The following is a 14,332-nucleotide window of genomic DNA, read 5'->3' as shown; positions in this document are numbered from 1 at the left end:
CAGTTTTTTATATGTGTGGTATGCTATTGCAGCAGCCTCTCTACCAGTCAGCAAGTGCTGCCACCAATTCAAGGCCCAGAAGGCTGCATACTACCAAGAGGGCCCCGCAGGTTGGCCACTGACAGGGTTCTGCTGGCAGTTTGGGTAGATCACAGTGGATCTCAGTGGCACTCATGTACCCCAAATCCAGAACCTTTAGCCTGGCCTGGGAACACTCCCTATAGGCTCTTCAAGGCTATTCCAGCAAAAGAGCTGGCATGGCTTTGAGGAGTCCCATAGGGCATCAGGCCATGGATGAAGAGGTAAGATTATTCTTTACTTACCTTTTCCAGCTGTTCTGGTCCCCAGCTGGCCCATAGGGGCCACAGATACTGCATCAGCAGCCCTGTACCATTCAGGTCAACCCAGGGTAGGTATGGGCCATTCCTATGACAGATATTACAGTTTTACTTTCTGTGGACTGTCTACCCATATGATGTTTCTGTTAATCTCCTCTCCTCCTTGACTAATGGGTATTGGCACAGTTGTTGTGTGCCTTTCTAGTCTTTATTGAACTAAATGATTGTCTCTGAATGTTAAAAAAGTAAAGGCATGATCTTGTTGTATGTGTAGCTACACATACGGAGGTGTTCAGCCCAGGAGTTTATTTTCCCCTTGGTTGCTCCTTATCTAAGTACACATGTACCACAGAGCACTGGTCAGTCATAACAGGAGGCCTGTATGCGCTTCCTATATGGACATCCAGCCATTCCTCTTCTTACTGAGTTCTTGTGCAATAATAACTCCTTGTTTGGAGCATGAGTAATTCTGGGCTGGGATCATGGGTATGAGAGGGCTGGCTGTATATATGAGGTGTGCATTTAATGAATAATGGTCAGAGCACTGCTATGGATGTGTGCCCCCATGGCTGATTGGGGACCATGGCTGGGGAGAGATGGAAGAGATTCACTATCTGATCCTATCCCACACTTTTGGTGCCAATGCAGCTGTGCTTATGGAGGGGGTATCAAGAGGCCTGCCAGAGGTAAATAAAAGAATTTTCTGCATAGGACTCCTGGTTGCCTTTGGGTCTCCCCAGACCTATGTCAACAATGTTGCAGGAGAGAAAGGAGAGAAAACGGGCAGGGTGGGTTCAAAAAGAGCATCTGGTGCATTCTCATGCCACCAGTTTCCACCCCTCGCTCCCTGCCTCTGCCCTCCATCTGCTTTCCCCCTCCATGCCCCTGCTGCCAACTTACCAATGCAAGTAAAACCTCCATAAACTGCTACTGCAAGGACCACACCACTGCCCATTTGTGGCAGCATCTTGGAAGCATGTGACAGTGGCCAGCACAAGTTCTAGCAGCGCAACACTCCATAGGATTGAGGCCTCAGTTGAGTCCAATGCCAATCCATTCCCTGCTATATGCTTGCATCTGCGGGGGGGGGGGAGAATCATGCTCCTTTGTAGAGGCTCCTTATGGGTTTCAAGTTGATAGTGGGGGAGGATGCCAACATCAATAACTGGTACCCAGAAAAAGCACAAAAAGGTTGTAAGGAGTAGCTTAAGTCATAGATTGCAAACTACATATCATGGCATGTTGAAAATTTAATTCCAGAATTATATTCTGTTGGGAGAGCATTTGTGTGTGCAATTTAATTTTTGGTATGGGTAGAAGGCATGGGTGAAAGGATGAATATTTTTCACTACACTGTGTTTTGTGTTGGCTGCTCTTGGGTACAACATGCTGGCAGTATATTTATATATTTTTGGATAAGACATTTCAGTGTGTAGTGTGAAATTAATGGAAGTGCATTCAAATGAGTCCTTGGGAAACAGAGATCATAAACAGTGCTCAAGAGTATTCCCTATGATGTACTATTTGAGTATATGCAGAAAAAAAATGACTTTTATGTGATATTTTTACACTCCACAGATCATTCCTCAAAAGCATTATTTATTCTAAAGGCTTGTGAGTTCTCTTATGCTCTCTTTTGTTAAATATATCTGCGTGTGTATGTATATGCATCTTACGTTCTAGATAATGATTTTTTGTCTCGCTGCGTGTCTTTCCTCAAGGTCTATTAAATAAAAGCACCTGTAGTTCCATTCAGAATGTAATGACAAGTGTAACATTTTCATTGCTTCCTCAGAATTCTTTGTACTACTGGAATCTAATTGGCCACAAAAATTGAATTTTTTGTATTGCACCAAAAATGGAAAGTAGATGAAAGTGAACTGATCTACTGCCATTCTTTTAACAGTCCAAGTCATTTTTGTTCATGGCTTGTCAGTTAAATCCTTTATTTGAGCACAGCCCCTCAACTTCTGCAGTGAAGAAACCCACCTCCAAAATCCTTCTGTTCCATTAACTATGGACAAATCCAACTCTCTCAGTTCAGAACTAGGATTAGGACTCCTCATTTAAGTGAATAAGAGAGACTGGATTATCCAATCTGGATATGTGAGAGGTATTGCATTTTGCACAGGCTTGTGGCACAATGCATGAGCTACTAAGGAGATTGGATACAGTTTCTTTTATGTTTTTATAACAGTGATTTTCAACCTTTTTGTATCTCATGGCACATTTAAAAGATGCAAAAATTGTCAAGGCACACCATCGATTTTTGGACAATTGACAAGGCACACTGTACTCCCAGTGGGAGGCTAACTTTCCTCAATGGCCCTACTAATAAACACCCCTCTCTCAAACTTCTGTGGCACACCTGTGGACCAGTCGTGGGACACCAATGTGTCACAGCACAGTGGTTAAAAAGTCGCTGTTCTATAGACAGAGCAGCAGTATGAATGCTGTTGGGCAGGAGGCAGGAGGTCTGGTCTAGAGGATAGAGCCTCCGTTTGCCTGAAGATAACAGCTGAAGGTTGCCAGTTCGAGGCCAACAGCACCGTGAATGGCGAGACCTTGAAGCAGCTGACAAGCCAAGCTGAATTTTTCCATCTGCTCTTTGGCTGCCCTTCAAGTGAGATATGAAGGGTTGTCAGCTTGCGTGGGAGGAAACTGGAGGCCAGAATGTGATACCAGATCATAAAAGGATCAATCTGAAATGTTGTAGTTCTTGAAAGACAGAACCTTCGTCAATCGTAACAATCCCTATAGGGATTTAGTATAGCCTGCCTGTGTAAACCAACTTGAAATAAAGTTTGAGGATAAATCTGAAGACCATGAAAGGTGGTATATAAATACCTGTATTATTATTATTATTATTATTATTATTATTATTATTATTATTATTATTATTATTATTATTAATGCCCCCTCCTATGAATGCAATGTCCCTTACTCAGTGGCATTGCTAGGGGGGTGCGGGCTGCACCGGGTGACACGCAAGGGGGGGTGACGCGCACTGGGGGATGATGTGCTAAAATCGCAGTGGTTAGGAGAAACCCCATCATGTTATATACCGTTGGATGTGGAATTTCGAGCAGAATGCAATGCAAAATACCAGATTGAAATATCTCCTTTCTATCAAAAGTTATTGGCAAAAAAACCAGAAAACAAAAAATGCATGGAGCTGAATGGAAAGTGAAGCCAAGCCATATCGCGTGTTTTCTCAAGAGCAGGAGAATTTGCCTTAGTCCTTCGGAAAGGCCAGGTTGAGAGGAATCCAACAACATAAGAATGGTCCTGATCCAATGAACCTAGCCCCCAAAAAACACCTGAGAAGAAGGTTCCTCCCTCCAAGCTGGCGAATGTATTGAGCCCTATGGAAAGTGAAACTAAGCCACATGGTTGTGTTTATTCACAAGTAAGCAAACATGCCTTGGCTCCTGAGCAGGTCAGGTAAAGGGAAATGTGAGGCCACCAGAATGGTCCTGATTTGTTGCAACTGGAGCTCAACAAATGCTCCAGAAGGCAGCCCCCCCCCCCATAAAAAGAATGAAACAGAGACTTGACAGGGTAAGGTGAATTTTTTCTGTTTTAGACTGCAATCCTATCCATACTTTCCTGGGAGTAAGCCCCACTGACTATAATGGGACTTACTTCTGAGTAGACAGGCATAGGATTGGGCTCTCAGACTTGTAAAGCCAGGTGTGTCCTGATAGTGATACGCTTGAAACATAAGAACTTAAATTGAACTGGGTACTAGGTAGGGGTGAAAATCTTACTGATTCTTTGGGGGGGGGTTATTGCAGGCAGACTAAATTCACTTGGTGGAACGGGGCTGGCTTCCCCTTATTTAATTATTTGTTTTACTTTAATTTAATTATGATTATTTATTTTAATTTGCTTTATGATGGTTCCTGGACAGATTGTCATTCTAAAAAGTGGGTCCCAGTGCTAAAAGTTTGAGAATTGCGCCAATAAGGTGTTAGTAAGTTGACACCCTGGGGGGAGGTGACACCTCTAGTGACCAAAATCACTAAAATCACAGTTTGTAAAAATAATACCGTCATGTTTATATATCAATCAATGTGTAATTTCATGCAGAATGCAATGAAACAAACTGCGTTGAAATATCTTTATTCTATCAAAAGTTACAGCCAAAAAACAGTGGGGGTGGGGTGATGGTAGATCACTACGCCCACCACCTGGAGTGTTGCCCCACCCTCTGCATGGGGGTGAGGCACTGGCCTCCCTTACCAGGTGACGCAAACCCTAGTGACACCACTGCCCTTACTAGATTTGTACTACTAGATTTGTATGTCTCTTATTCCCAATACAAATGTCTTCAAATTAAAAAATATTTTCTCAGTACATATTATATGCTTACTATTAAAATATATCTACAATAGCTGGTACCTCCAATTCACATTTTTTATTAACTACCAAGAAACATTGCTAGAAGATTAGGATATTGAAGGCTTCCCTTGGCAGTCATCTTAGCTATTCTTTGTTTTTTTATTAGAAAACTTATCAGTTAATTAGAAAAGAAATTGAAAGTAAACTGTGGTCAGGAGTTTGAATCTTTACTTCATAGGGTACGTGTTAAAATTTAATTTGAATTGCTGCAATTAAAAAGTAAACAATCCAACATAATTTTTTTAAAAATCTATCTACTTAATAATTTCTCTCAAACATTCATGCAGAATAAAGTTAAAAAGTTAAAATGCAATATGAAATTGCAAGATTTTTAATATAACATTTAGTAGACAAAATGGAACTAGGAACAGTATTTTCAGCCTTTATCCTAACTCACCAAAGAGCCTTTTCAAATGTTATACTACCGTTAAATCAGCGGTTCCCAAACTTACTGGGATCATGACATCCCGGCCTCTTCTTCCTGGTTCTCCTGAGTTGCCACTATCTTGGATCACATGATGGTGAAAACTGTGCAAGATCTTGAATGATCTAAAATGGTGACCACCAGGACAGCTGGAAGAAGAGGCCATTGGGAACATCCCTTGGCACGACTGTGAGTTTACCATTTTGCCTTCAGGCACCACAGCACAATCTTTGGGAACCACTGTAAAATGAATGCATGTGGTGGGGGGAGAGGAATTATGGTGGCAGGCTTTTTCTCCAACTTGTCCTGTGACCAATGTACAGTCATTAATGAATACATGTAGGCTGGACAGAAGCCTGTGGCATGTTCATTTATTTCCTGCTATAACCTCTGATGAGACTTATCTCAACACAGTGCCTCAACTTAGACATATATGTTGTGTCTGGCCTACACTCAGGATTTGCTGAAATATGTCTTTAGGACTACACTTTTCTTACTAGCTTAGGCAAATGAACCTGATGATGCACTACCAAATTATTCAGATTAATCAACAAACTAAGGGCACAGTCCTAACCATAAGTGCCATAAAGCATGTTTGCGCCTCCTTGGAAAAAAGCTGCACCAGGGAATGGACACAAGGCTCTGGGGTGGGCAGGGAGGAGGCAGGCGTTCCAGGATTGGGGGAGGACAGATGGAGGGCGGTTCCGGGGCGGGAGGATGGGGAGCAGGAGGCAGGGCTGGGATCTGGCTGTTGTGCTGGATCCCAACCCCCATTCCCGAGCAGCGCAGAATGACTTTAAGTCACTTCGCTCTCCTCATACTTGTGCCATCTCCTGAGATGGCACAAGTCCAAGGAGACCCATAGGGGCTGCAATGGCTTACCACTCCGGCTGAGCCACTTTGGTACCCTATCTCATGCTGGATACAGTGCAAGCTCCTGGCTTGCCTGTTCCAGGGCATGATAGGATTGCACTGTAGATCATTCATCATTGTGAGTTGGGTCATCAGCAAATAGTGTCAGATGTTTCTATCAACCAGGAGTCTTTTGTTCTTTTGAGTTTTGGAGGCAAATATTGGGAATCTACATATGGTGCTGATTTATACTGAGCTAGAGCACTGATACATCTACATCGCCATTTTCTACACTACAGCAGCACATCAGGACTTCAGACAGGGGGTCTTTCCCAACTATCCTTGAATGCAAGAACCTTAACCTGCTTCTTCTGCTTTCAAAGCATGTACTGTACTACTGGGATACAGCCTTTCCCAATTTATTAGGTTTCAGGGATGACCAATTGAGGCTCTTTGTCATGGCATTTTTTCAAAGCTCTTTGTCATGGTCCTGAGAATGTAACCCTGCTCTTAGAGAATGAGGCCAGTAAATCTGAGGAGGAGATTGATCTGGGGGAGAGAATTCCCCCAGCAGACCCTGGAATGCCATAGTTCACAACCGTCTAAGCAAGGGGAACTTTGAGGCTGGATTCAGCATCCCTTCAACAGCCAGTTCTACCCTCTTCTTCCAACTCTGAAGACTTGCCTGAGAACATCTGCAGAACAAGACAAGTGTCCTAAACGGGAAAGCAAGAGGAATTAATTCCTCAGCCAATACCAACATCTTCAGTCTCCTTCACATCTCTACTAGAGTAACATACTAATTTGCCTTGCTTACTATGTCCAAATTAGCCTTGGAGCTGTCTGTGGTCCTTATCTATGTGTTCGATCTCCTTTGTAAGCAGTTGGAAGCCTGACTCCCAGCTACTCACATCCCACAAATAGAACTCCTTGCACTACCAACATACCTGTGAAGACACCCAAAAGACACTCCTTAATCAGCAACTTTGATCAGCAACTTGTTAGTACTACTAAGCGCATCGCAAACCATGCCGATGACAGTATGCAACCACATTACAACAGTTGTAGCAAACATGCATCTACCTACGGATTGTATCTTCCAAAATAAAAAGTAGCATGGAGTGAGTCTCACAAAAATCTGCAGTCCATATTATCAGAAACACTGTCTGGAGAGAAGACCCATGAAGTGTGGACAACAAACGAAAACCAAAAGTGCATTTACTGAGCCATAAACCGATAATGTGGAAAATCCTTCAGGCACTTCTATGAAATCATTGCCACAAAGTATCTTCAAAAGTTGGGTTTTATGTTTATGAGCTGTAACAGAATAACTTGCTTTTTAAAAACAATTCCTTCTTGACAGATTTTATTGGTTTTGTTGAATTGTAATGGGAGTCTACATCTGTGTGTACTTACTGCTTGACTGCCATATAGGGAAGTAAGGGGTGAAGTATGTGGAGTTCTCTGTTTTTGAGCTTTCAAAGGCATTTGTAGTCCCCCCAAATGCTTTCATTTCATAGTTTCATTGTTGGTTTTATGGCATTTCTGAAAAATGCTGCCTTGCATGAGAAAGGCTAATCGTGTTTTAAAATAGACTTTAAAACTGTAGATATTCAGAATGTTGACTTCCTTCTTTGCCCAAGGAAGCAAAGAATAATGGGAATAAACAGCAAATCAAGCTGTACAACAAAGCAAGGTCAAAATGGTGCAGTTCATAACATTTTTTTCCAGAGAATCATTGAGGCATGAAAAGACTCTCAAGTAACTCAAGAGACAAAGCAAAGACATTGCCGAACATTGTAGCTCTACGTCTTCTCTCATAAGCATTACTGTCATGAAAGTGTAGAGAATATGCTTAAACCCTCTTAGTTATTCAGGAGGATGTGATTGTAAAGGCAAAGCTGCATTAAGGCCCACAAATCCTACTCCCCCCACTTTTGTTAAAGACATAGCTTATAAAATGTATCATTCGTCACAGTCAGTGCAAAATAAGTTCTGTACCTTCATGAGTTGGAAAAAAGATGTTTGAAAGTAAACCAATTGATACACATGTTGCCATATGTGGAAATATTTATCTATTTTAAGCATTGTGTTTTATTTTGAAACATCTGCTCTTCAGTTTTACAAGCTTCCCTAGTAGTCAACATGATCATCAGTGACAGGTCAATCACTGATGCAGGTCACTCAGTCAAGAAGAGCATCAAAAATAATTTCATCCTAGCAGGAAGAGGAAGGGCCCAGTTGGTTTTGTGAATGCTCCAGTGCATAACTAGATTTGTCAAGGTTCTGTTCCTTTTCAAGATTTTTCAGGACAAATGTTGTGACCTTGACATGCATTGTAGACACGTTGGGCATACATAAGATCGGTTTGACATAACAGTATGCATTAAAAAGTCAACTCATGTTGACCTCTTCATGAAAAAAAAATAGTGTTTTGAATTCACAGTCAGCAGTGGCACATTTAACAAAATTAAATTTGCCTATGCAGTAGGACTGGTATACACTTAATTTTTCAAAAAGTAGTAATGTTGTTTGTCCCCAGAATGTGAAATTATATTACCATTTTTACTGTTGCAAAAACATGTGCACAATCTGAACAACTTGTGACTTTTCCTACAGTTTTGTAACACTACCCCAAATATCACTTGGAATTTTTTTTCTTGCAATCAAACAAAACATACCATGAGTGTTATAAAACCATGTCCCCAAATCCTCACATGTCATCTTAAAAGCACTAGAGCAATACTGATATATTTGGTAAATTATTTAGATTTTTTTTTTATTTTTGGGGTGAGCAGTCATTAAATGTTCTTTGCTTTGTTAATTTCTCTCTTCACAGAGCCACTAAGGATGGCTGGTATCTCTATGCAGACAGTTCTAATGGAAAATTTCGACATGCTGCTGACATGACTACTCCAGTAATTTCTCTGACTGGACCCAAGTGTAGACTAGTGTTTTGGAACTATATGAATGGAGCAACAGTGGGCTCACTTAAGGTACTGTAAAGACAATGTTCAATTTTTTTTAAAATGAGCAGTCACATATTGCACTATAGTTTAAATGTAACATAGAGCGCAATCCAAACCGGGAGCTCATCTGGTGCAAGTCCCTTGTGCCAGAATGTGAGAGTCAAAAACATGCCATAAAGCATGTTTGCACCTCCTGAGCTGTCAGCTAGGCTGGTGCAAGGACGTGTGCCGGCCCACGGAGGCTGCATCCAGCCTCCGCTGCATTGATAACAGATAGGTTTGTGCCAGCTGAGCTCGTTTTGGGGGTGGGGGGGAGGGCAGGCAGGTCTACAGGTGAGTAGCGGAAGAGTGGGGGGTGGGACCAGAACCTGGTACATGTTCCCAACAGTGCTGCGCAGCTCTGGGCTGCTCGGATCTGTGCCACCTGAAGAGGTCGTGCAGATCGGATTAGACCCAGTGGGTCTGCAGTGGCTCTCCCTGGGGTAAGGGGAAGCTTTTTCCCTTGCTCCGGGCTGAGCTGTTTAAAGCCCAAAACTTGCGCTGGATGCAGGACAGACCTGCAGGCCTCCCTGTTTCAGCACAATTTAGGATTGTGCTGCCCAATGATTAATGTTGATGGGTACAATCTATGAGATCCTCTCCTTCCTTATAACCCATCAGCTAGCGCTACCCTAATGATAGTTATAAGATTATGTATTAACAGCCCAATTTTATGCATGTCTGTTCAGAGTAATTTTCATTGAGTTCAGTGGGGCTTATGCTTAAAAAAAGGTGCATTGGATTATGCTGTAAATTAACTATATTCCACACTGTGACTGAGAAGCCACACTGAAAGGTGTCCAGGGTATTTTCTAACTTCTCTAGTCCAGCAAGGGAGGTATGTGTGCACATCTGCCTATGAATTCCCTTATTGAATGAGAAACTGGGTGTATATTTGAATGCAAAGATCATTTTACATGTAGTGATGTTGATATGTTGAAGAGGTTTTCTCAGATGCCCTGTCATGAATTGAAAGAAAAGGATATTTTGTTAATGCTTGGATCTCCCATTCAAAATTAGTTCAGTTGAAGTACTTGGATTAAAGACAAATAGAACTAAAGTGGGTTCATCAAACATATTTCAGCTGGTCTCTTGAAAGCAACTGAGGTTTCGTGAGGTGTGTCTAATGTCAAAGGAGGAAAAACTGATAAAGGAGAGCTCTCTATTCTGCCACCAAACTAGATGTTTTCATATGAAAAAATATCCTTGCATATTAACAAAGTAATTGGTTCATTTGCATATACAGCAGGGGGGGGGGGAATGATGGCAGTCTACCTTTTATACCAAAAGCCCCCTATCTTACCTTGCTGCAACATGCTGCTTTTAGCCATTTTTTTCTCAGCCATTTTTTCTTAAGGACTGATACCACGCAAGGTTCAGTGAAAACTGCTTAAAGCAGTGGATCATAGTAAGAAGAAAGAGCATGGTACAAGTTTTGATTTTCTGTGGTATGAAGAGTTGATCCCTCCAGCCTTGCTTTATAGACAGTGGTGCAAATGTGTTGAACAAGTGTGTATTTCGCATAGTGCGGAAGAGTTCAACAAGGTGCACTCTCGTGTTCTTGGGAAACACAGTCACACAGAGAGCTGTAGCACATGGACTGAGCCCTCCAGCCCATACAGTCTTGGCTTCCTGGAGGAGAGTCATTTTATAACAGTGCTGTAGTTAGCAGATTATTTAAATAAATAAATAAATAAATAAATAAATAAATAAATAAATAAATAAATAAATAAAGTGACTTGCAAGAGCTGCTTTTGCCAAGGTATGAGAGAAGCAATTAAAGAACCTGAAGATATACTGTAAGCTGATACAGGAGGGCCCTGCATCCATAGACGCCGTATCCACAGTTTCACTTATCTGCAGATTAAGTCTGCGGGGTCCCCCGTGTGTGTGCCCCTTCTAGAGGTGAGAGGAGCTCTGCTCCCCTCACCTCCAGAGGGTCTTCTGAGCCCAGCAGAGGCCACACAGAGCTCACCTCACTTCAGGAGGGTGTGGTACCCAAAGTTTCACTTAACTGGATACCAGGCATGCCTGTATTGTAACTGTTGAACGTGCCTTATAGTGTGATGTACTCCCATTCTTGAGTGCATCAACTCAACTTACAAAGTTCTTCTGTAAGTTTGTATGTCCCAAATGGGGCTTGTCTGTTAGAATACAAAAACTCTGTTTGTCGCTTAGAATATGAAAACGTTTCTATTCATAGAGAATGGTAGTCATTTTTTTTTGCTATGTCATATGCAATTGGGGGACAGTATCATTTTTTTTTAAGTGCCCTGTCTTCCATTAAAACAAAAAGCAATTAGATTGTCCCAGAAGTTAGATTGTAGATCATTATGGCTGGCAATAAATCCTGGAGAGAAAAACCATTTCTGAGAGCTGATGATGTATATTTCTGTCAGTGCTGTCCAAAAGCTTGATTTGACATACATCACTGTACTTCCGTATTCTGATGTTGTCAGGTTGGTTCAGTTCAGACATTTTAGCTTCAGCGAAGCATGTTTAGGAGAGTTGAGTCCTGGGAAGGACCTGTCACAATTCAATGAATATTTACTGAGCCAAGGAGCCAGGAGGATGCCTTGTGCACTTCCTACAGATCAAACTAAACCAGAGCTCTGCAACTTGACTAGAAAAGTATTTTTGTGCAAACAATTGGATGTTTAATGCATTGCTCAACTAAATTAGATTTGAAAACTGAATATCGCTCTGGTTGATAGCAATTTATTTTTTTTTTACTATTTTGAAAAGTAGTTTATTTCATTGGTGTAATTTATGGCGTAATTTATTTCACTGGTGTAAACCAATATGACTTGGCAATGGGCTGTAGCTCAGTGTTGGAGCATTAAGCACACTTTGCATGCAGATGGTCCCACTTTCAATTCCTGGGATCACCAGTTTTGTCTGGGAAAGATCCCTGTCTGAAATCAGAGTAGATAAAGTGGACCAAGATTGACCAATAATTTGACTTGGTATAAGGCAGTTGTCATAAGGAAGTCTGTATATGACTTCTTGGCTTGTCTTTGCTTGCTGTTCCAACCTGTTGAAGTGATCTAGTTTTGCTCACACAATCAAAATTCAAAATTTATTTGTTGTATTATTACTTCTCCTCATCCTATAGGTATCTACAGCAATAAATTGCCATACCTCTTTCAGACTATACTGAGTCATTCACTACTCACTATGTTTCCCTAGAGCAGTGGTTCTCAAACCCTTTAGCACTGGGACCCAATTTTTAGAATGACAATCTGTCAGAACCTACTGGGAGTGATGTCATTAACCTGGAACTGATGTCATGGCCAGAAGTGACATCACCAAGTAGTAAAATTTTTAACATTCCCCATACAACAAAATCAAATCAATTAAGTAAATAAATTAAAAGTTTACAATAAGCATACTTTTAAAAATTTATTTAAAATAAAGAACCCTCCTAAGTCTCCCAAGCAGTTACTGATCTGTTTAAAAAAAATTCCCAAACACCCAAAGGCTGCAATTCTATCCACACTTACCCAGGAGTAAGCCCCATTGATTATAATTGTTAAAAGTATATGCAGTACATAGTAGCCTATTAAATATACAGATTTGAAGCAATTCCCCAAATGCAATCTTGTACCATGGTAGTATCAAGTTTAATATATTAAAAATAAAAGACACATTGAAATGAATAGGGAATCACCTAAAATTGGCTAATGAGCCATCATTTGAGAAATGCTATCCTAGCATAACACCTACTTGTCACCAGTTGCTACAACTCTGATTTAAATTTTTGCATGATCATGTATCTCTGGTTCAAAGAGAACCAAATGAAGAGACTCAGATCTTCCTAGGGAACAATGACCTTCTTTAAATCACTTCAACTTCTGAGAAGAACAAATTAAAGGGTCATTATCTATGAACAAAACAGCTTAAAGAAGGCTTCAGTATAAACTTAATTTGCTCAGAAATTTGCAGGACAGTTTGCATTAAATGGTTACAGCATATTCTTTTGATTAGAAAATGAAACCGCTGATTTGGAGATGATACCTTAAAAGACTGTTTGTGTCATGATTTGCAAAACATGAGCAGCTAAATCAACTATTTTCAACCACTGAGCCATGGCACACTGGTGTGCCGTGAATGGTCTGCAGGTGTGCCATGGGAGTTGGAGGGAGAATCATTTATTAGTAGGGTCATTGGGGGATGTGAGCCTCCCAAAAGCATGGTGTCAATTGTCAAAAAACTGATGGTGTGGCTTGACAATTTTAGTACCTTGTCAGTGTTCTGTGAGATGTAAAAGGTTGGAAATCACTAAGCTGTACAAAAGTGGATAGTTTCATTTGATTCCTAGGTGCTGATCAAAGTTGGAAACATGACTTCTGAACTTTGGGCACAGAGTGGTCCCCAGGGCCCCCAGTGGAACAGAGCTGAAGTGTTTTTGGGTGTTCACTCATATTTTCAGGTATGCATTATGTATGTTCTTCTCCTTAACATTAAGCTTAGGCTGCTTTGTATGCTTTGTATACATACTCATGCTTTGTATTTCATAATGGCAACTTCAAGGCTCCTTCTTCTTTTCACCTAAAGCAATACAATCAAAATCATGCCCACTTCTGGAGCTTATTTATAAATTGTGGAGAGTGGAAGTAGGAAGATGATGCTCCCTGCTTTCGTGGTCTCTGCTTCTTGAATGAGTCACTTCATGTTGCTTCGTAGGAAGACCAGTCTTGGTGTCACCATCCCACAAGTTACTGCTGCTGTCTACCTGATTTTCCCAATCACAATTTTTCGGCTGCTGTCTTAGTTTTTATTGGATAGATTTTGTTTTATGTGAATGCTGTATTTTACTGTGTACAGGCCTCTCCCCCCTACCCATATCAGTGGATCCTGTATATGTGGTTTCACTTATCCGCGGTTCACAAATTCCCCCCGTTGCACAAATGATTTATTTTTGATTGGGGCCCTCCTGTCACAGTCTCCTCTGTCTCTGTACTGTCTGCAAACAATAACAGGAAGCAGAAATAGCTAACAGGAAGTGGGTTGGAGGTTCAGCCCTCTAATCCGCATCCTGTTAGCTCCTCCTGATAGCATTTGCACTCAGAACGGAGAGAGCAACAGGAGAGCTGCAATCAAAGATGAGTCATTTGGGTGATGGGAGGGGAATTTGCGAACTGCTTCTTGTTACAATTTCCTGCTATCCACTATTCCAGATATCCACGGCAGCAGCAGGAACCTAGCCCCTGCAGATACAGGGGGACACTTCTATTGTATATGGATTATTTAAATTATTATTGTTGAATGCTGACTATATTGTATAAAGTTGGAAAATAAATTAA

At 41.2% G+C, this 14,332-nt stretch overlaps 1 protein-coding gene across 1 annotated transcript in view; it reads left to right on the top strand.

Moving 5' to 3' along the window:
* MALRD1 (MAM and LDL receptor class A domain containing 1) overlaps nt 1-14,332 on the top strand; it is a 241,450-nt gene that overhangs the window by 39,718 nt on the left and 187,400 nt on the right. The window contains exons 14-15 of the mRNA XM_066627647.1: nt 8,858-9,014; nt 13,348-13,458. Coding sequence (XP_066483744.1) covers nt 8,858-9,014; nt 13,348-13,458 — 268 coding nt within the window. The remainder of the gene's footprint in view (nt 1-8,857; nt 9,015-13,347; nt 13,459-14,332) is intronic.

This window comes from Tiliqua scincoides, chromosome 5 (genome assembly GCF_035046505.1).
Source record: "Tiliqua scincoides isolate rTilSci1 chromosome 5, rTilSci1.hap2, whole genome shotgun sequence".
Classification (NCBI taxonomy): Eukaryota; Metazoa; Chordata; class Lepidosauria; order Squamata; family Scincidae; genus Tiliqua; species Tiliqua scincoides.
This window is presented reverse-complemented; position numbering and strand designations above follow the sequence as displayed.